The 20,999-nt window shown below is 40.4% G+C and overlaps 1 protein-coding gene across 2 annotated transcripts in view; it reads right to left on the bottom strand.

Moving 5' to 3' along the window:
* The window catches only part of WDR44 (WD repeat domain 44), a 106,788-nt gene that overhangs the window by 12,320 nt on the left and 73,469 nt on the right, over positions 1-20,999 (bottom strand). For both annotated transcript variants that reach the window (XM_034949366.3, XM_034949367.3), the window contains 2 exons: positions 7,468-7,581; positions 3,540-3,662 (listed from right to left, as the gene is read on the bottom strand). In XM_034949366.3, coding sequence (XP_034805257.1) covers positions 3,540-3,662; positions 7,468-7,581 — 237 coding nt within the window. The remainder of the gene's footprint in view (positions 1-3,539; positions 3,663-7,467; positions 7,582-20,999) is intronic.

The following is a 20,999-nucleotide window of genomic DNA, read 5'->3' as shown; positions in this document are numbered from 1 at the left end:
TTGTCAAAACTGGTGGGAGGATCAGGATGCTACCAGTATTTAGTGTGTAGAGGCCAGGGATGCTGCTAAATATCCTATAATGCACAGCCTTCTCTCCCCCGTGTAACAAAGAATGTCAATAGTACTAGGATTGAGAAATCTCCTTTAAATTAAATCAGTCCTACCACTAAGCTTGTTTTGTTTTTGGCAACATAAGAATTTTTCTTTCTTTCTTTCTTTTTTTTTTGGTGATGGGGTCTCAGTTTGTTGCCCAGGCTGGAGTACAGAGGCTCGATCACGGCTTACTGCAGCCTCGACCTCCTGGGCTCAAGTAATCCTCTCACCTCAGCCTCCGAAGTAGTTGGGATCACAGAAGCACACCACCATACCTGGCTAATTTTAAATTTTTTTTATAAAAATGGGGTCTCCCTATGTTGCCCAGGCTAGTCTCAAACTCCTGGCCTCAAGTGATCCTCCTGCCTCAAACTCCCAAAGTGCTGGGATTATAGGAGTGAGCCACCATACCCAGCCAAGATTCTTCTTCTTTTTTTTTCCTTCCCCCACCCCAAATCCCCCTGCCCTAAGGGTTTCTGTTCCTTGCCAAAGATTATTATTCTTACCCATCTCTGAAACCTGTCAAAGACAATCTACAAATAATGTAAGCTCACTCAATGTGTACCAGTAGAAGAGCTGAACAAGTAAAAATACTTTAACTTAGTCTTCTAATTCAGAATTGTCACATACATACATCTATGTATGTGTATCTCCATTTTGCTATTCCTTTTTTTTTGAGACGGAGTCTCATTCTGTCACTCAGGCTGGGGTACAGTGGCACAATCTTGGCTCACTGCAACCTCCGCCTCCTTGGCTCAAGCAATTCTCCTGCCTCAGCCTCCTGAGTAGCTGGGATTATAGGCATGCAACACGACAGCCGGCTAATTTTTCTATTTTTATTAGAGACGGGTTTTCACCATGCTGGCCAGGCTGGTCTTGAACTCCTGACCTCAGGTGATCCACCCGCCTCGGCCTCCCAAAGTGCTGGGATTACAGACATGAGCCACCACGCCTGGCCCATTTTGCTATTTCTTTTCTAACTCTGCTACCTTTCTTCCTTTAACATTATAATAAAAGTCATATTTCCCCCCTAAAAAAAGGCATCACTACCCTATTCTTTCCTAGCCCCTCTTAAAAACACTCCAGGTCAGTACAATTTTTAGAAATAGGGCTTTATAGTTTCCAAAATAAAACCAAATAAAAGCACTATAAAAAATCATTGGCTGGGCCAGGCGCAGTGGCTCACGTCTGTAATTCCAGCACTTTGTGAGGCCGAGGCAGGCGGATCACTTGAGGTCAAGAGTTGTAGACCAGCCTGGCCAACATGGTGAAACTCTATCTCTAATAAAAATATGAAAATTAGCTGGATGTGGTGGTGCATGTCTGTAATCCCAACTACTTGGGAGGCTGAGGCAGAACTGCTTGAACTCGGGAGGTGGAGGTTGCAGTGAGCCGAGATTGTGCCACTGCACTCCAGCCTGGAGACTGTCTTCAAAAAAAAAAAAAAAAAAAAAAAAAAAACAAAAAAAAAAAACATGGCTGAACAGAAAGTTTAATAAATAATAAAATACCACATGGGAAACAACTGGATGGGTGCAGTGGTTCATGCTTTTAATCCTAGCACTTTGGGAGGCCGAGGTGGGCAGATCGCTTTGAGCCTAGGAGTTTGAGACCAGCCTGGGCAACATGGCAATACCCTGTCTCTACTAAAAATACAAAAATTAGCTAGGCATAGTGCAGGCATAGTGGTGCATGCCTGTAGTCCCAGCTACCTGGGGAGCTGAGGCAGGAGGATCACCCGAGCCAGGGAAGTTGAGGCTGCAGTAAGCCGAGACTGCACCACTGCACTACAGCCTGGGTGACAAAGTGAGACCCTGTCTCCAAAAATAAATAAATAAATAAAAAGAAAAGAAAAGAAAGAGAAAGAAAACGAACACAACCAAATATCTCTTTCCAAGCTGATACTTTATAGCTAAAATAGAGTTACGGAAAGATTTATGGATGGAAAGATTTTGCTCACAGTTGCTGATGGGGTAAATCCATCCTTTTGTTGTGTGTATAGGGAACAGGGATGGGGGTGTTATTCAGAAACAGGACTCTAATGACTTGATCATCAAAACTGGTAAGAATTAACATAGTTTTTTTGTGTGTGATAAAGGTGGGGTCTCACTGTGTTGTCCAGGCTGGTCTTGAACTCCTAGCCTAAAGCCATCCTCCCACCTCAGCCTCCCAAAGTGCAGAGATTATAGGCGTGAGCCACCAAAATTCTTAACCAAGTCTTCTTCCTCTTTTTTTTTTTTATTTTGAGACAGAGTCTCGCTCTATTGCCCAGGCTGGCGTGATCTCAGCTCACTGCAGCCTCTGCCTCCTGGGTTCAAGTGATTCTCTTGCCTCAGCCTCCCAAGTAGCTGGGACTACAGGCACCTGCCACCACGCCTGACTAACGTTTGTATTTTTAGTAGAGACAATGTTTCACCATGTTGGCCAGGTTGGTCTTGATCTCTTGACCTCGTGATCTGCCCACCTTGGCCTCCCAAAGTGCTGGGATTACAGGTGTGAGCCACCGCGCCTGGCCCTTAACCAAGTCTTCAAGGGTTCGGAATTATCACTGCTTATGTTACAAGCCTGCTCAGGGAAGGAAAGTATATTGAAAACAAGTCAGTCTTCTTAATTTGGGGGAGATGAAGAAATGTGAATATGATTAAAATGTTACATTAAAAAGATAATGTGTGTTAAACATATAAAGATGAGGACACCACTGGAAATGTAATCATAACAACAACTTAGGTAAGGGAAACTTGTTGCTAGGGTCAGCTCGAGTCCTCTGCTTAATAGAGCTAGTGCAGTCAGCACCAACATGTGATTTCCCTTTTGCTTACAGTTGCAAAAATCTGTAACTAATTTAGCCTTAAGCATTTGGTGGCTCCATCCTCTAAGGGCATACAATAGGTCTGCAATTCCATGACAGCAGATTTTTCTCATTTGGCTGAAATCATATGAAATACTTTATTTCTGGGGGAAAGATATGAAAGGATTTTCTATACTGAAAAGGAATAAAGAAGGGATATCAAGACTAACAATATGAATTCAGTGTATCTTGTAATGAATTTTCGTCTTTGCCTCTTTCAGTCTTTTTCTCTGTCTCTTCCCTCCCCAGTCTTCTCATTATTTCTGCCTAGGTACTTCCCTTTCTCATTTATCCATCTGCTGTCTCTTCTTCCTCCATCTCCAATATCTCTCATCTTTAATAGGATACTTTATTTCATTTATTTATACCTTGCATGTCTTAATAAAGATTTAGGATATAATATCCCCAGTTTTTCTAATGCAGATCAGCAGAATATTTCCTTTCTCATTTCTAAAGCAAAATGAAACACAAAATTAAATTGCTCATAACTATGTAGCTGTTAATAATTTTTTTCCTGTAGTCCAATTGCCCTCTAGAGAAATCAGGTTCTCTCACCTTCCTTAGAGGTTAACAAAAACATGTATAAATAGTTACTTACTCTTGGATGAAAAGCTATGGCAGTGACAAAATCTATATGTTGAAAACAGCAAAGGCATTCTCTTCGAGAAATGTGCCATAATCTGACTGTTTTATCCATTGAAGAAGAAAGAAGAAAGTAGTTCTATGGGGAAAATGACATTGACTATGTTATCACTATATGAAAAAGAACCCTATTTATACAATAAAAGTGAACTTTTGGTTTTTGTATCTCAACAGTTTTGTTATTGTTAAATGCAGCATCGGAAAGAACAAAAGATTATCAAATTCACTTGGAAGATCCTATTTTCCCCCAAACAGTTAAGTACCATATTTCACTAATTCTAAAACTTTTTGACATTACCTGTTCTGAAATTCAGATGAATCTTATCAATGTCTAAAGAAATCTGCCAGGCACCAGCAGAGAACTAAGGTGTGCCTTAGTTGTTATCACCTGCACATATTGGAACTTAGCTATCAGAATAAGGCATCTATTCATTTTATTGTCACTTCAGTTATTTTCACACTGATAACACTGGTAAATTTTAACTCACATAGATCTCTAATTGTCATTTAAAATGTCTTCAAAAAGATTACCCTATAATGCAGCATGGAAATGAAAAGTTATTGTGCACCTGTCACACTCTAGGCAAGAAAATTAGAGAATAGAAATTGTCAAATCTTTCAGAATAGATCACAGAATGTTCAAGGCTAGAAGATGGTAGTGTAACTGACTTAGGCACCGTGACGGCCCCATCGCCCAGGAACCAAACATCTATCTGTCAAAAGCTTTCAGCTGGCAGAAGCTCATTAATTCCTCAACATAATCTATTTAAGGAGGAGAACTATGAGTTATACTGAATGAGAAAACTCAAATGATACCTCTGTATTCTTTGGTGTGCCTAAAGGTGCTAAACAAATCAAGGCAATGGTGACATTGATCGCATACTTACGATGTGTTAAGCATTGTTCTTCGCATTATATAGCAACACTATGAAGTAGGTACATTGTGGTATACCTGTTTTCAAATAGATGGTATACTTTATGATTAAAAGTAAAGAATTAAAAAACAGAATTTGGAAATTTACAATAATCTTTGAAATATCTAACAATCATTTTTATTTTCAAGATCCACTCAGTTCCAGAAAAGTTTTTAAGAGTATATGCAGTTTGCATTATAATTTCCTGTTGATTAATACCAACTGTATAAAAACTTAACCTATGGCACACCATGAACCTATGTTCATTAAAACTGACTTTATTTGGCTGGACACAGTGGCCCATGCCTGTAATCCCAGCACTTTGGGAGGCTGAGGCAGGTGGATCATTTGAGGTCAGGAGTTCGAGATCAGTCTGGCCACCATGGTGAAACCCCATCTCCACTAAAAATAAAAAAAAAATTAGCTGGGCGTGGTGGCCCACGCCTGTAATTCCAGCTACTCGGGGAGGCTGAGGCAGGAGAATCGCTTGAACCTGGGAGATGGAGGTTGCAGTGAGCTGAGATCGTGCCACTGCACTCCAGCCTTGGCAACAGAGCGAGACTCTGTCTCAAAAAAAAGAAAACAGAAGAAAAAAACAAAAAACAGAAACTGACTGTATTCAATTCCTGCAATAGCTCATTGCTTTGAGCATATGAAAGAGGTATGAAGACATCCCTAAAATATTAAGTGAAGATGCTGAAGACATGTTAAGACTTGCTCCAAATAAGTATTCTTTAAGAAAGACTTGTTCTTTTATAAGTATTTAATAAATACTTTTTATTAAATAAACGAAATTAAATAACGTTCTTAAACGAAGCACTGATCTTAGAAGTCAGATAAATTAGATTAAAATCTAAGTTCTACCCATAACTAATTTTTTGATTTTAGATAGGTCACAGGGGCTCAATCTCTTCCTCGAGACAAAATCAGGTTGTCTACCTCACGGGGTTGTTATTGTAAGAATTAACACGGTAATTCTTGTTATTGGCACAAAATACACCTTCAACAAATAGAAAACTCACTAAAAACACTGTGATAGACATTAAAGAGAAACAATATCTGGTTTGAGTTGGTGTTTGAAAAGCAAAAAACAGTAAAATAATATCTGGTTCCTACCCTGGAGAGGCTTAGAATCTTGTTGCAGAAATTTTGTTCCTTTCCTCTGGATGGAGGTGGGGTGGAGGGGTTGGGGATATGAGGATAGACCTTTAGGAACCATTCCTGTATGGGGCAGCACCCCATTGAAATAACTCATCTAGACTAGTGCTTCTCAGACTATTTCTGGTGAAGGATTGTTTTTGTTTTTTTAAATTTCCAATGAGTTGTGGACTGAAACTATTTTAAAATACAGAAAACATTTACTAGAAAAATGAAATAAAAATAAAAGGCATATAAAATAAAAGCCCCATTTTGTATTATTATACAAAATAGAAGCCCAAGTTTTAAAAGATTAAACAGGTATAAACTTATTGTGAAAACTGCCATAAACACTTCTAAATAGTTTACTCTTGGTTTCTGCACTTATCTCTTCACAGACTGGTATTCTATATTCGTATCGTCAAGGACCAGGAAGACCAGGTGGTTTATAGGCTGGCACCAGTCCTTAAAAATGCACATTACTCACTTGAGACAATTAGGTAGCTGGATAGATACTAAATCATATTACTGCTGCCTCCTAAGAGATAGAATGGAAATAAAGTATAAAACGGAAAGTATAAAAAATTTATGATTTCTTAAATCTTTCAACGTGTCTAACATTTGTTATTTTTGTCATCCTGTTTCCTTGTAGTGATTAGCTACTGTGACACTGGAATGGGCTAGAGAGTAATGCTCCGAAGTCATAGGGTTTGAACCTAAACTCCCATATCTCCCTAGCTATACGCCTTTAAGCATGTTCTTTAACACGTATGACCCTTGGTTTTTTAAATCCTTGATAAGGAAACATCAACAATCGCATAAGGTTGTTTTGAGGGTACGAACAGAGCACATGTAAAGTACTTAACTTTTGTCTGTGTCCCCAGTGGCTAAAATGCTACTTGGCAGATAGTGATGATGATGATGATGACGATCATTGCTAATATTAACTGAGCATTATTATGTTCTAGGCAAGTGTTTTATATTTACTAGCTCAGTTAATCATTATCATCACTGCTAATATTAATTGAACAATTATGTTCTAGGCAAGTGCTTTATATTTACTAGCTCAGTTAATCTTTCCCTGTTATAACCCTATGAGGAAGGTATTTTTATTATGTCTATTTTGCAGATGAGGCATGGTGAGGTTAAATAACTTGCCCAAGGTCACACAATGTAAGGGGCAGACTAGGAAGAATATGTACCTTGGGAGTCTGGCTCCAGAGGTCATTTCTTAACCAGGTGGTAAAATGATCAACAGATATGTTTTGAGTGAATGAAAAGTACTTGGTACATAGCAGGTATAGTTGCACAGGTTCTCAATTTTTTTTTTTAACTATTACATATTTCCTCCATGAAGGAAACAAGGGAATAGTCAGTGAGATAGGAAGGGAATCTAGAACATACAGTGCTCCAAAATCAATTAGTTCAAGAAAGATCAATAGCATCAAATCATCAAATGCTAGAGAAAGGTTAAGGAGAATGAGTTCAAAGAAAAGGTGTTAATTCTGGTAAGAAGGTGGTTATAACAGTTAATTTTATGTATCAACTTAGCTATACTCAATTATTTAATTATTAAGCTAGTACTCAATTATTTAATCAAACACCAATCTAGTTGTTGCTGTGAAGGTATTCTGTACATGTGATTAATACCTATAATCAGTTGATTTTAAGTAAAGGAGATCACCCTTGACTATGTGGGTGGGCCTCATCCAATCAGTTGAAGGCCTTAAGACAAAAAACTGAGGTTTCCCGGAGAAGAAATTCTGCTTTAAGACTACAGCATCAGCTCCTTATACACAGAATTACTATATGATTCAAATAAGAATTTCTTACTTTAGACCATGAAAGATCAAGGAGATCAGCAGTATGTCCTTTATATTTGCAAAATGGCCGTTGCCGAAAGGGTGCGTTTTTATCATCAGGGTCTTCATCAGTTCCACTGCATACCTATTTGGATATAAAGATAAACTTTGAAACTGCAATGTAAAACTAGTTTCACATTCTTCCCACCCCATCTGTTCTCTCAGCATTTTGTATGATGCCTGATTGAAATCTTGAGTCACCAAAAGCAAGCTCCCCTTTATGCTGATTTACTACTTAGCACCTCTTCCTTTCATCTCCTTGCCCTAACAAACCAGGGTCATCCCTGAAGACATCGTGCTGTCACAATCTTTTCCCTCCCTAATAGAGCCCCTAATAAGCATCTGTTCCTTCAGGAGAGGTGACGGCCAGTAGCAGCGAGTGAATCATGATTGGTCTAAGCTAATGAAGATTAGCTGATTTCCCTTCCCAGTGATGACTGGTTAGGCATGTGGTACAATTTCCATGAATTAGACATCGGGCAAAGTTTATGGGGTGGGGATGAGGGGAGGCTTCTAGAGAGATTTTCTCACCCTTAAAGAGGGTCACACTAATAGGACTCCTCCTTTCCTGCATCTGAACATTGCTGACTTCATGTGACAACTAAGACTGTAGCAGCCATCTTAAGACCACAGTGTAAAAAGCCGAAAGGAACAAAACAAAGAGTACAAAGCAGGGAGATAGTAGGACGATGCTACTGAGCTGCTGAATTAACCAACCCTGGAACCGCCTTACCTCCAGAGTTGCTTCCTCACTGTTTAAGCCATTTTCAGTTGGATTTCTGTTATTTGAAGTCAAAAGCATACTGACAGAGGTAGGTAGAAAATAATGCCATACATGTGTACTGTGCATCTAGTTACAACATGCTTTCGTATTCATTATCTGAATAAATTCTAACAATTCTTTGAGGTAGGTATTAACAGTATAAAGATGAAGAAATTAGTAAAAACAAACAAACAAACAAACAAAACACACAAAAAACCCCTGAGGATCGAAGAGGTTAAAATAATATATTAAAGGCCACACAGCCACCTGTGAACAGCAGAACCAAAGCAGTAATACAAGTCATCTAACTGTAAGTCCAAAGTTTGTCCTTCAAATGTTTTACATGACATAGCATGAGCAAGAACAGAGGGTTAGCTAAGCCTCGCATATTTAGGGAAAGGTAGGTAGGATGATGAGGACAGAGAAAACAGTATATGGAGATGTAGTCAGAAATTAGGGTAGAAAGGTACTTTGGGATCACATTCAAAAAGGCCTTGGCCAGGCACGGTGGCTCATGCCTGTAATCCCAGCATTTTGGGAGGCCGAGACAGGCAGATCACCTGAGGTCGGTAGTTCAAGATCAGCCTGACCAACATGGAGAAACTCCGTCCCTACTAAAAACACAGTATTAGCTGGGCATGGTGGCGCATGCCTGTAATCCCAGCTACTTGGGAGGCTAAGGCAGGAGAATCGCTTGAACCCAGGAGGTGGAGGTTGCGGTGAGCTGAGATCACGGCATTGCACTCCAGCATGGGCCACAAGAGTGAAACTCTGTCTCCAAAAATACATAAATAAATAAAATAAAATAAATAATAAAAAGGCCTCAAATTTGTGGCTTAAAAGTTCAGACATGGAGAGCCAACACAGGTTTCTGAGAGGAAAAAACCACCACCATCTTACCGGTGCTTCAGAAAAAGAACTCTGGGCAGTAACGTAAAAGATGGTTTGGAGAGAGCATGGAGGCAGGAAAAGCAGTCAATAAGTTTAAGTAAGAATAATGAGGGCTTGAATGAGGACAGTGGCATGGGGATAGATTAAAAACTACCACTATTATTCGTGTAGAACTTTACAGTTAATAAAAAACATCTTCACATCAACCATGGAGGTAGACCACCAACACAGACTCCTGTAACCTTTGCCAAGCACTTCTAATGCTAGATGACTACCATCCTCACCCCCCTCAATTTTACTACCAGACTAGTGAGCACTGCTGGGAGACATACAGCTAAACAGGCTTCCCTCATTACATACAAATCAGATTCGGAGTTTCACTGTTGTTGCCTAGGCTGGAGTGCAATGGCATGATCTTGGCTCACTGCAACCTCTGTCTCCCAAGTTCAAGCCATTCTACTGCCTCAGCTTCCCAAGTAGCTGAGATTACAGGCACATGCCACCACGCCTGGTTAATTTTTTATATTTTTGGTAGACACAGGGTTTCACCATGTTGGCCAGGCTGGTCTTGAACTCCTGACCTCAGGTGATCCACCCGCCTCGGCCTCCCAAAGTGCTGGGATTACAGGTGTGAGCCACCATGACCAGACTAAATTTTTTTTTTTTTTTTAGATGGAGTCTCACTGTCACTCAGGCTGGAGTGCAGTGGTGCAATCTTGGCTCACTGCAACCTCTGCCCTCCGGGTTCAAGCGATTCTCCTGCCTCAGCCCCCCGAGTAGCTGGGATTACAGGCGCCTGCCACCGTGCCTGGCTAATTTTTGTATTTTTGGTAGAGACGGCGTTTCACCATCTTGGCCAGGCTGGTCTTGAACTCCTGACCTCATGATCCACCCGCCTCGGCCTCCCAAAGTGCTGGGATTACAGGTGTGAGCCACCGCACCCAGCCTAAATTTTTTAAGTTATAAAATAATACATGATCAGTGTAGACAATTCGGAGAAAAAAAAAAACCAGAAAAATTAACATCACCCCAAACCTGCTAACGTTTTGTCTCTCTTCGATCTTTCATTTTTAAAAAATGTATTTGAAATCATATTAAACATGAAATTTACCAATCTTCCTATTATACCATGAGCATTTTCTGTATTTCATGCTTTGAAAACATTTAGTAGCTGCATAATATGGATGCATCACGATTAATCATTCTTCCTTTGTTGGTCACTTAGACATTTCCAACTTTTCTGCTAATAAAAACAGTAATTCGGCCAGGCGTGGTGGTTCACTCCTGTAATCCCAGCACTTTGGAAGGCTGAGGCAGCCGGATCACCTGAGGTCAGGAGTTGGAGACCAGCCTGGCCAACATGGTGAAACTCCATCTCTACTAAAAATACAAAAATTAGCCGGGTGTGGTGCACACCTGTAATCCCAGCTACTCGGGAGGCTAAGGCAGGAGAATCACTAGAACCTGAGCGAGACTCTGTCTCAAAAACAAACAAACAAACAAAAAACAAAAACAAACAAATAAATAAAACCCAGCAATTCAATGAATGCCCTGGAACATGAATCTTTGAATCTTTATCCATATTTGACTATTTCCTTATCTTTTTTTTTTTTTTTTGAGACTGAGTCTTGCTCTGTCATCCAGGCTGGAGTGCAGTGGCACGATCTTGGCTCACTGCAACCTCTGTCTCCTGGGTTCAAGCAATCCTCCTGCCTCAGCCTCCCGAGAACCTGGGGTTATAGGCACACAGCACCACACCCATCTAATTTTTGTATTTTTAGTAGAGACAGGGTTCCACTATGTTGGCCAGGCTGGTCTCGAACTCCTGATCTCAAGTGATCCACCTGCCTCAGCCTCCCAAAGTGCTGGGATTACAGGCGTGAGCCACTGTGCCTGGCCTATTTCCTTATCCTTATATTAGGGTTATTACTGGGTCAAAAAGTTTAAACCTGAAACTTTTATAGTCTCTTTTTTTTTTATGTTTTGAATTAAAAAATAATACTTCTTAAGTTCCAAGATACATGTGCAGAATGTGCAGGTTTCTTACATAAACGTGTGCCAGGGTGGTTTGCTGCACTTATCAACCCATCACCTAGGTATTAAGCCCCACATGCATTGGCTATTGTTCCTGATGCTCTCCCTCCTCCCATCCCCCTGACAGGCCCCACTGTGTGTTGTTCCCCTCCCTGTGTCCATGTGTTCTCATTGTTCAGCTTCTACTTATAAGTGATAACATGTGGCGTTTGGTTTTCTGTTCCTGCATTAGTTTGTTGAGGATAATGGCTTCCAGTTCCAGCCATGTCCCTGCAAAGGACATGCTCTCATTCCTTTGTATGGCTGCATAGTATTCCATGGTATATATGTACCACATTTTCTTTACCCAGTCTATCATTGATAGGCATTTTTGTTTATTCAATGTCTTTGCTATATGGAATAGTGCTGCAATGAACATATGCCTGCATGTATCTTTATAACACAATGATTTCTATTCCTTTGGGTATATACCCAGTAATGGGATTGCTGGGTCAAATGGTATTTCTGGTTCTAGGTCTTTGAGGAATTGCCACACTGTCTTCCATAATGGTTGAACTAATTTACATTCCCCTCTTCCATTTGTTTTAATAAAAGTAGGTAAGCATAAAAGAAAACTTTAGAAAAACAGAGTATAAAGAATCAAAAGATGTGAAATCCTATCACTCAGAGATAAAGAATATTATTAATAATTTAGCATATTTCCTTAAAGTCTTTTATCTATAAATATTTATAGGGCCAGGCACGGTAGTTCGTCCCTGTAATCCCAGTGCTTTGGGAGGCTGAGGCAGGAGGATTGCTTGAGGCCAGGAGTTTGAGACCAGACTGGACAACACAGTGAGACTGTCTCTACAAAAATAATCATTATTATTATTATTACTATTTTTTGAGATGGAGTCTTGCTCTGTCACTCAGGCTGGAGTGCAGTGGTGCAATCTTGGCTCACTGCAACCTCTGCCTCCTGGGTTCAGGCGATTCTCATGCCTCAGCCTCCCAAGTAGCTGAGATTACAGGTGGCTGTCACCATACCTGGCTACTTTTTGTATTTTTAGTAGAGATGGGATTTCACCATGTTGGCCAGGCTGGTCTTGAACTCCTGATCTCAACTGATCCACCCACCTCGGCCTCCCAAAGCGCCAGGATTACAAGTGTAATAAGCCACTGTGCCTAGCCTCAAAATTATTTTTTAATTAAAAAAATAGGCCAGGCACGGTGGCTCACGCCTGTAATCTCAGCACTTTGGGAGGCCGAGGCGGGCAGATCACGAGGTCAGGAGATCAAGACCATCCTGGCTAACACGGTGAAACCCCGTCTCTACTAAAAATACAAAAAAATTAGCCAGGCTTGGTGGCAGGCGCCTGCAGTCCCAGCTACTCGGGAGGCTGAGGCAGGAGAATAGCGTGAACCCCGGAGGCAGAGCTTGCAGTGAGCCGAGATCGTGCCACTGCACTCCAGCCTGGACGACAGAGCGAAAAGAAAAAAAAAAAAAGATTCCTCCCCTCATGGAGCTTACTTCATGGTGGAGAGGATGTACTGAGATGGCTAGAGCAGTTTCTCTCAAATAATATGAACTAATGAGTTAGTTACAGATGTCTGCCCATTTTGCCGGGTGTGGTGGCTCACGCCTGTAATCTCAGCACTTTGGGAGGCCGAGGAGGGCAGATCACGAGGTCAGGAGATGGAGACTATCCTGGCTAACATGGTGAAACCCCGTCTCTACTAAAAATACAAAAAATTAGCTGGGCGTGGTGGCAGGCGCCTGTAGTCCCAGCTACTCGGGAGGCTGAGGCAGGAGGATGGCGTGAACCCGGGAGGCGGAGCTTGTAGTGAGCAGAGATTGCGCCACTGCACTCCAGCCTGGGTGACAGAGCAAGACTCCGTCTCCAAAAAAAAAAAAAAAAAGCCAGGCATGGTGGTGCTTGCCTGTAGCACAAGCTACCCAGGAGACTGAGGTGGGAGGATTGCTTGAACCCAGAAGTTTGAGGTCACAATGTGCTATGATGGTACCACAGCACTCCAGCATGGGTGACAGAGGGAGACTCTTATCCCTTAAAATATATATGTATATTTATAGGTACTTTTTAGTCAAAATTGTGGTAATATTGTATCCAATTTCACATTCTGCTTTCTTCACTTTATGTTTTATTGTGACCATTTTTAACATCATTAAATAGTCTTTGAAAACAATTTAAGGACTGCATGTATTTTACTGCATGGGTTATACCAGTTTTTATTTTCCAACTGTTAGAAATTTAGGTTGTTCAAATTCTAGCTATTATGAAAACACTAAGATGAGAATCTTTTTACTTATCTTTCAGAATATCTAATAATTTTTTGGTTTGTTTTTGTTTTTTGTTCTATTTTTTGGTATTTATTTTTTCTTGATTATTCCTTTATGATAAATTATTAAAGGTAGAATTACCAAGTAAAATGTTTTATACATATATTTTTCTTTCTTTTTTTTTTTTTGAGATAGGGTCTTGTTCTGCTGCCCAGGCTAGAGTGCAGTGGCATGGCCTCGGCTCACTGTAACCTCTGCCTCCTGGGCTCCAACGATCCTTTCACCCCAGCCTCCTGAGTAGGTGGGACCACAGGCATGTGCCACGACACTCAGCTAATTTTTGTTGTGTTTGTTTGTAGAGACAGGGTCTCTCTTTGTTGCCTGGACTGGTCTTGAACTCCTGGGCTCAAGTGATCCTCCCACCTTGGCCTCTTAAAGTGCTGGGATTACAAGCATGAGCCACCATGCCCGGCCACTGTCTTTTTATTATGGGCATTTTAAATATATACAAAAGTAGATGGAAGAGTATAATGAACTCCATATAATATACTGAACCCCATGCATCCATCACCTGCTTTAACAATTATCAAAATTTTACCTACTTTATCAGTCTTCCCATTTTTGTTTATTTTTGCTGCAGCATTGAAAGCAAGATCTAGACACTAATAATTTTATCAGTAGATACTTCTATATATACCTCTGATAACCCTTCTTTTAAATATGATTACCGTGCCATTCTCATACCTAAAAAATACCATTTATATCATCTAATATCTAATCCATACTCAAATGTTCTAATTATCTAAAGATTTTCTTTTTTAGACGGAGTCTTGCTCTGTTGCCCAGGCTGGAGTGCAGTGGCACCATCTCAGCTCACTGCAACCTCCGCCTCCCGGGTTCAAGTGATTCTCCTGCCTCAGCCTCTCGAGTAGTTGGGTCTACAGGCACATGCCACCACACCCAGCTAATTTTTTTGTATTTTTAGTAGAGATGGGGTTTCACCATGTTGGCCAGGCTGGTCTCTAACTCCTGACCTCAGGTGATCCATCTGCCTCAGCCTCCCAAAGTGCTGGGATTACAGGTATGGGCCACCATGCCCGGCCTATCTAAAGATATTATAAAGTTGGATTGCTATGGAAAATTATAAGGCTTTTGACATTCATTAGCACATACAATATGTAGCAGATATACTGTATTGCTTATTTGGAATACCAGAATTAACAAGACATTTCTTATCTTTTTTTTTGAGATGGAGTCTTGCTCCATCACCTAGGTTGGAGTGCAGTGGTGTGATCTTGGCTCACTGCAACCTCCACCTCCCAGGTTCAAGTGGTTCTCCTGTCTCAGCCTCCCGAGGAGCTGGGAATACAGGCACCTGCCACCACACCCAGCTAATTTTTGTATTTTTAGTAGAGACAGGGTTTCACCTTGTTGGTCAGGCTGGTCTCGAACTCCTGACCTCAGGTGATCCGCCCACCTTGGCCTCCCAAAGTGCTGGGATTACAGGCATAAGCCACCATGCCTGGTCCTTATCTTCTTATAGTTTGTTCTCAGTATAGAAGTCAGAATGATCCTTTTAAAATAAATCAGATTATGTCATTCTCTGTTTGAAAACCCACTGATTCCCAACTTACTCAGAGCAAAAGCCAAAGTCCTTGCAATGTCCTATATGTTCTGATCCCCGCATCGACATCTCTATGTTTTCCTTTTCTATTTTCCTCTCCTTCTCACTCACTGGCTCCAGCTGCCCTTGCTGCTGTTTTTTGAGCACACCAGAACTCCTGCCTTATAGCAGCTTCACTTGCTGCTCTCTCTACCTGGAATGGTCTTATCATATGATCATTTCCTTACCTCCTTTGTACTTTGCTCGAACAACAACTTCTCAGTGAAGCTTTGCTCACCCACCTTATTTACTCCCTGCCATCCCACTTTGTTTTACTTTTCTTCACAAAACTGATTACCTTTGGAGATACACATGCAAAAAAATGAAATTGGACTCTTATATTACATCATATACAAAAATAAACTCAAAATGTATTAAATACTTAAATGTAAGGCCTGAAGCTGTAAAACTCCTAGAAGAAAACAGGAAAAAAACTTCTTGACATTGGACTTGGCAATGATTTCTTGGATATGACACCACACCAAAAGCACCAGCAGCAAAAGCAAAAATAGACAAACGGGACTGTATCAAACTAAAAAGCTTCTGCACAACAAAAGAAACAACCAACAACATGAAAAGGCAACTTACAGAATGGGAGAAAATATTTGCAAACCGTTTATCTAATGAATGGTTGATATCTAAAATATGTAAGAAACCCCTACAACTGAATGCCAAAAACCCCAAAATTCAAACAAATAACCCAATTTTTAAAATAGGCAAAGGACCTAAATAGACATTTCTCCAAAGAGGACATACAAATGGCCAATGAGTACATGAAAAGGTGCTCAACATCACCAATTAATCAGGTGATTTGATTTCCAAATCAAAACCACAATGATATATCACCTCACACCTGTTAGGATGAACATTATATATATATACATATATATATATATATACACACACATATATATATATATACACATACACACACACACATATATATATATAAGATAACAAGTATTAGTGAAGATGTGGATAAAATGGAACCCTGTACAGTCGATGGGAATGTAAATTGGTGCACCTACTATGAAAACCAGTATGAAAGTTCCTGTAAAAACTTAAAATAGAACTACCATATGATCCTGCAATTCCACTTCTGGGTATATATTTAAAGTAAATAAAATCAGTATGTCAGAGAGGTATCTGAACTCCCATGTTCACTGCAGCATTATTCACAATAGCCTAGACATGGAAACAACCTAAATGTCCATTGACAGATGAATGGATAAAGAAAATGTGGCATATACACACAACAGAATACTATTCAGTCATAAAAAGAAAATCCTGGCATTTGTGATAACATGAATGAAACTGGAAGACATTATGCTAAGTGAAATTAAGCCAGATACTTTTTGGACAAATACTACATAATGCCACTTATATGATGAATCTAGAAACAACAAACTCATAGAAGCAGAGTAGAACAGTGATTGCGAGGGCCTTGGGGCTGGCGAAAACAGGTGGTATTAGTCAAAGGGTACAAAGTTTCACTTTCAAAATGATTAAGTTTGAGAGATCTATTATATAGCACAGTGCATACAGTTTACAATACTGTATCGTATACTTAATAAATAAGAGGATGAGAATAAACTTTTATAGGTGATGCTTGGGTTATGGCACAGACGGTGGTGATGGTTTCATGCTTGTATACTTATCTCCAAACTCATTAAGTTCTATATAATAAATACATACAGCTTTTTGAATACCAATCATACCTCAATAAAGTGGTTTAAAAAATTAACTTATAGCCTGGCACAGTGGCTCACGCTTGTAATCCCAACACTTTGGGAGGCCAAGGCGGGTGGATCACCTGAGGTCAGGAGTTCGAGACCAGCCTGATCAACATAGTGAAACTCCGTCTCTACTAAATACAAAAAAATTAGCCGGGAGTGGTGGTACGTGCCTGTAATTCCAGCTACTTGGGAGGCTGAGGCAGGAGAATCGCTTGAACCCAGGAGGCAGAGGTTGCAGTGAGCCAAGATTGTGCCACTGCACTCCAGCCTAGGCAACAATAGTGAAACTCTATCTCAAAAAAAAAAAAAACTTTATATTATAAAATTTACTTATTTTCTGTCTTCTTCCACTACAATGTATGCTCCATTCTATTTTTGTCTCTTGTTCACAGATATTTTTGTCTCTTTTGTTCACTTACTGTATCTCTAGCTCCTAGAACAGTGATTAATAAAGATAGTAGGCACTTAATAAATATCTCTAGAGTGAATGAAGACATAGTCCCAGACCTCAAGATGTCAACTATTGGAGCATAATGGTTAAAAACATAAGCTCTAGAGACAGAGCAGGGTTCTAATACTGATGCTATGACTGTGTGAAATTGTTGAGTTACTTAACAGCTCTAAACCTTCATTTGTAAAGTGAGGCTATTAATAGTACCAAGACAAATCTGTATCAAATACTGCATACCTACATTTCACAAAAATTCTCTCACTCCCTTATAGTTAACTTCCTTTACCCAAGTTCTAGATTCTAATGATATACTCTCAGAAATTTTTCTTTTTTTTTTTTGAGACGGAGTTTTGCTCTTGTCACCCAGGCTGGAGTGCAATGGTGCGATCTTGGCTCACTGCAACCTCCGCCTCCCGGTTGAAGCAATTCTCCTGCCCCAGCCTCCCAAGTAGCTGGGATTATAGGCACATGCCACCATGCCCAGCTAATTTTCGTATTTTTAGTAGAGACCGGGTTTCACCATGTTGGCCAAGCTGGTCTTGAACACTTGACCTCAGGTGATCCGCCTGCCCTCGGCCTCTTCAAAGTGCTAAGATTACAGGCATGAGCCACCGCGCCTGGCTCAAAAAAATTTATTCGAGACAGGGTCTTGCTCTGTTGCCCAGGCTGGAGTGCAGTGCTGATCACAGCTCACTGTAACCTCAAACTCCTGAGCTCAGGTGATCCTCATGCCTCAGCCTCTCAAGTAGCTGGACTACAGGTACATGCCACCATGCTTGGCTATATATATATATTTTTAAATAGAGACATAGTCTTGTTATGTTACCCAGACTGGTCTCAAACTCCTGGACTCAAGCAATCCTCCTGCCTGGGCCTCCCAAAGTGCTGGGATTATAGGCATGAGCCACTGCACCTGGCCTATTCTCAAAAATTTTAAGCAGCAGTTAAATGCTACAACACCTATGCTAATGTTCCCTAGTCATGCACATTAAACATAAATTTGCAAGAAAAACATTACTTTCTAGGTACATAGCATACTTACAGCTTCTAGTATCAAAAAGAAATTTTATACTTATTAAAATGGATACAGTATATTCATATTTGCAATCTGATGCAATTATCAATTCTTAGAAGCCATGAGGTCTAACAGTCTCTGCAAAACCCAACTATTAAAAAAATCCCTACTTTATAAGTGTCTAAGATAATGGAGCATATTAAACATGCACCTCTTCCTGTCTTTCTTACATTTATTGAGCTAATTTTGAAAATTAACAGAAACAGAAAGTAGCCAGAATTCTAGGCTTGGCATTACCAATGCATAGGTGAGTGATCTTGGGTACATCACTCTGTATGTTCGACTGTACAATACTTTTATATATTATATTCCACACAGATGCTAAGACAAAAGACTGAAAAAGTACTTCAAAAGAGATGAAAAAGATATCACTATCATAAGAAAAAAAGAATACACACATCAGGAACATAAACTCCATTGTGTTTACTGTGCCTCACTGTGGCTAGCACTAGGTTAAAAGATAATTTCTGGTGTCAAACTCTAATGGCATGTGAAATAGAAGCCTCTTTTAACTGTCCCCAAATAAAATGACAGAAGGGAAACAAACCCCAAATGATCTCTTCCTGAAAACAATGGATATAAATGTTATTTCTCATGTAAAAAGGCTTTGTATTCAATAAAATTCTGAGTTACTTAGGTCTGTTTGGGGTTAGATGGATGTAGCTGAGGATCTATAAGTAGGATTGCTGAAATAAGCACAATAAAAGATACTACAGATAGTCTCTATTTTTAATAGTAATCAATGCCTGGAAACTGTATGGTAAATTAAACTAATAAAAGCAAGCCCTTTTCCCTAAAGCAAAGCAGTTAAAATTATCACTGCTACATTAGTCAGTGAGGCTTTATGGAGGAAGCGGGCCATGAAGAATGGGCATGCTTTGAATAGAAAGATGATCAAGGCATCCAAATAAGGGGAACAATAGGAATAAGGTCCACAGGCAGGAATTCAACATGATTATGGGCCTGCTACAGTCAGGAATGGAATTAGATTCCAAGGATACTAAAATCTGTGAAGTACAGTTCTTTGCCTTCAATCAGCCCAGAGCCTAGCCAGGGAGACTAACAAGAAAGACATGGTAATATCAGTATAAAAGTACCTATGATGTACTATTAGAATACAAATGAAGAACAATTTTATCTGCTGGATTCAGGGAAAATAATAAGATATTTGAGCTGAATCTTGAAGGATAAGTAGGGCTTTGCCCTGTGAAGGCAAAGCAAACAGCAGGGACAGAGACATGAAAGTGAAAGTGTTTATAGTGTACAGACCTGTATCAGGCACGGCTGGTAGGATGCACAGGCACTAGGGAATTGGAACTGAGTCAAAAGTTAAGATTAGGCAATACAGGGAAGAATCTTATTGTGGGGGAGATAAAGGGCCATCAAAAGATTTTAAACCGCAAGGCTGGGCATGGTGGCTCACGCCTGTAATCCCAGCACTTTGGGGGGCCGAGGTGGGAGGATCACTTGAGGTCAGGAGTTTAAGACCAGCCTGGCCAACATGGTGAAACCCTATCTCTACTAAAAACACAAAAATTAGCTGGGCATGGTGGTGAGTGCCTGTAATCCCAGTTATTTGGGAGGCTGAGGCAGGAGAACCCCTTGAACCCGGGAGGCGCAGGTTGCAAATGAGCCGAGATCATGCCACTGCACTCCAGCCTCGGCGACAGAGCGAGACTCTGTCTCAAAAAAAAGAAAAAAAAATTTTAAACCACACAATGGCACAGTCAATCTGTTTTGAAAAACCTGGCTGGCTGGTGGCAGTGTAGAAAATGAATTGGGTAGAGACCAGAGGCAGAAAAAACAATTAGGAGACTATGGCAAGCATTTAAATGAGTGTTGAAGACCTAGACGATGTGTGTGACAATTAGGGATGAGGGGGTAAGTTCCACAGGTATTTGTGGGTGGGGGTAGAGTGGCTAGGAATTTGTTACTAATTTGAAATGTGGGTAAGGAAGAAAAAGTAATGGAGTATTTTTGATTGAGTTAACAAGGTAACTTGTAGATGCTGATGCCACTAAATAAGGTTCAGAAGTGAGGAGAAGCAGGTTTGTGGGTGAATGATGAAAATATTTCAATGAATGATCATAAAGATGACAGATTTAAGTTTAAAGTAGCAATAATTACAGTAAGTTTAAATGGTATAAATGTACCAATTAAAAAAGAGACTGGCAGAGTGGGTAAAAAAAACATGGTCTAACTATACGCTATCTATAAGAAACATTTTAAACATAATGGGATGCCATCATGGCAGACAGGAGGCAGGACTAGATTGCAGCTCCTACTCAGATGGACAGAGCAGCATGCGGAGGCTCACACCATGAATTTTAGCTGCAGATCGACTGCAAGAAAGAACTAGGAATCCCAAGAGAACCCACAGACCCTCTGAAGGAAGCAGAATGCTCCTGCAGGACCCAGGAGACACCCCGAATACTGTGAGTGCCCAAACTGCAGAAGTGGGAAAGGGAGATCCTCCTCTCCGGAACACACACCCCTACTGGGGAAACTGAACGTCTGTTTGCAGGATAAGTTTCTGACCTTACCTGGAGCTGAGTCAATTTAGAGAGCCCAGCGAAATATAGAAGTAGAGGAAGCAGCAGGAAAGCCTTGGG

This window comes from Pan paniscus, chromosome X (assembly GCF_029289425.2).
Source record: "Pan paniscus chromosome X, NHGRI_mPanPan1-v2.0_pri, whole genome shotgun sequence".
Taxonomy (NCBI): domain Eukaryota; kingdom Metazoa; phylum Chordata; class Mammalia; order Primates; family Hominidae; genus Pan; species Pan paniscus.
Note: the sequence above shows the minus strand (reverse complement) of the source record. Positions and strands in the feature narration are given on the sequence as shown.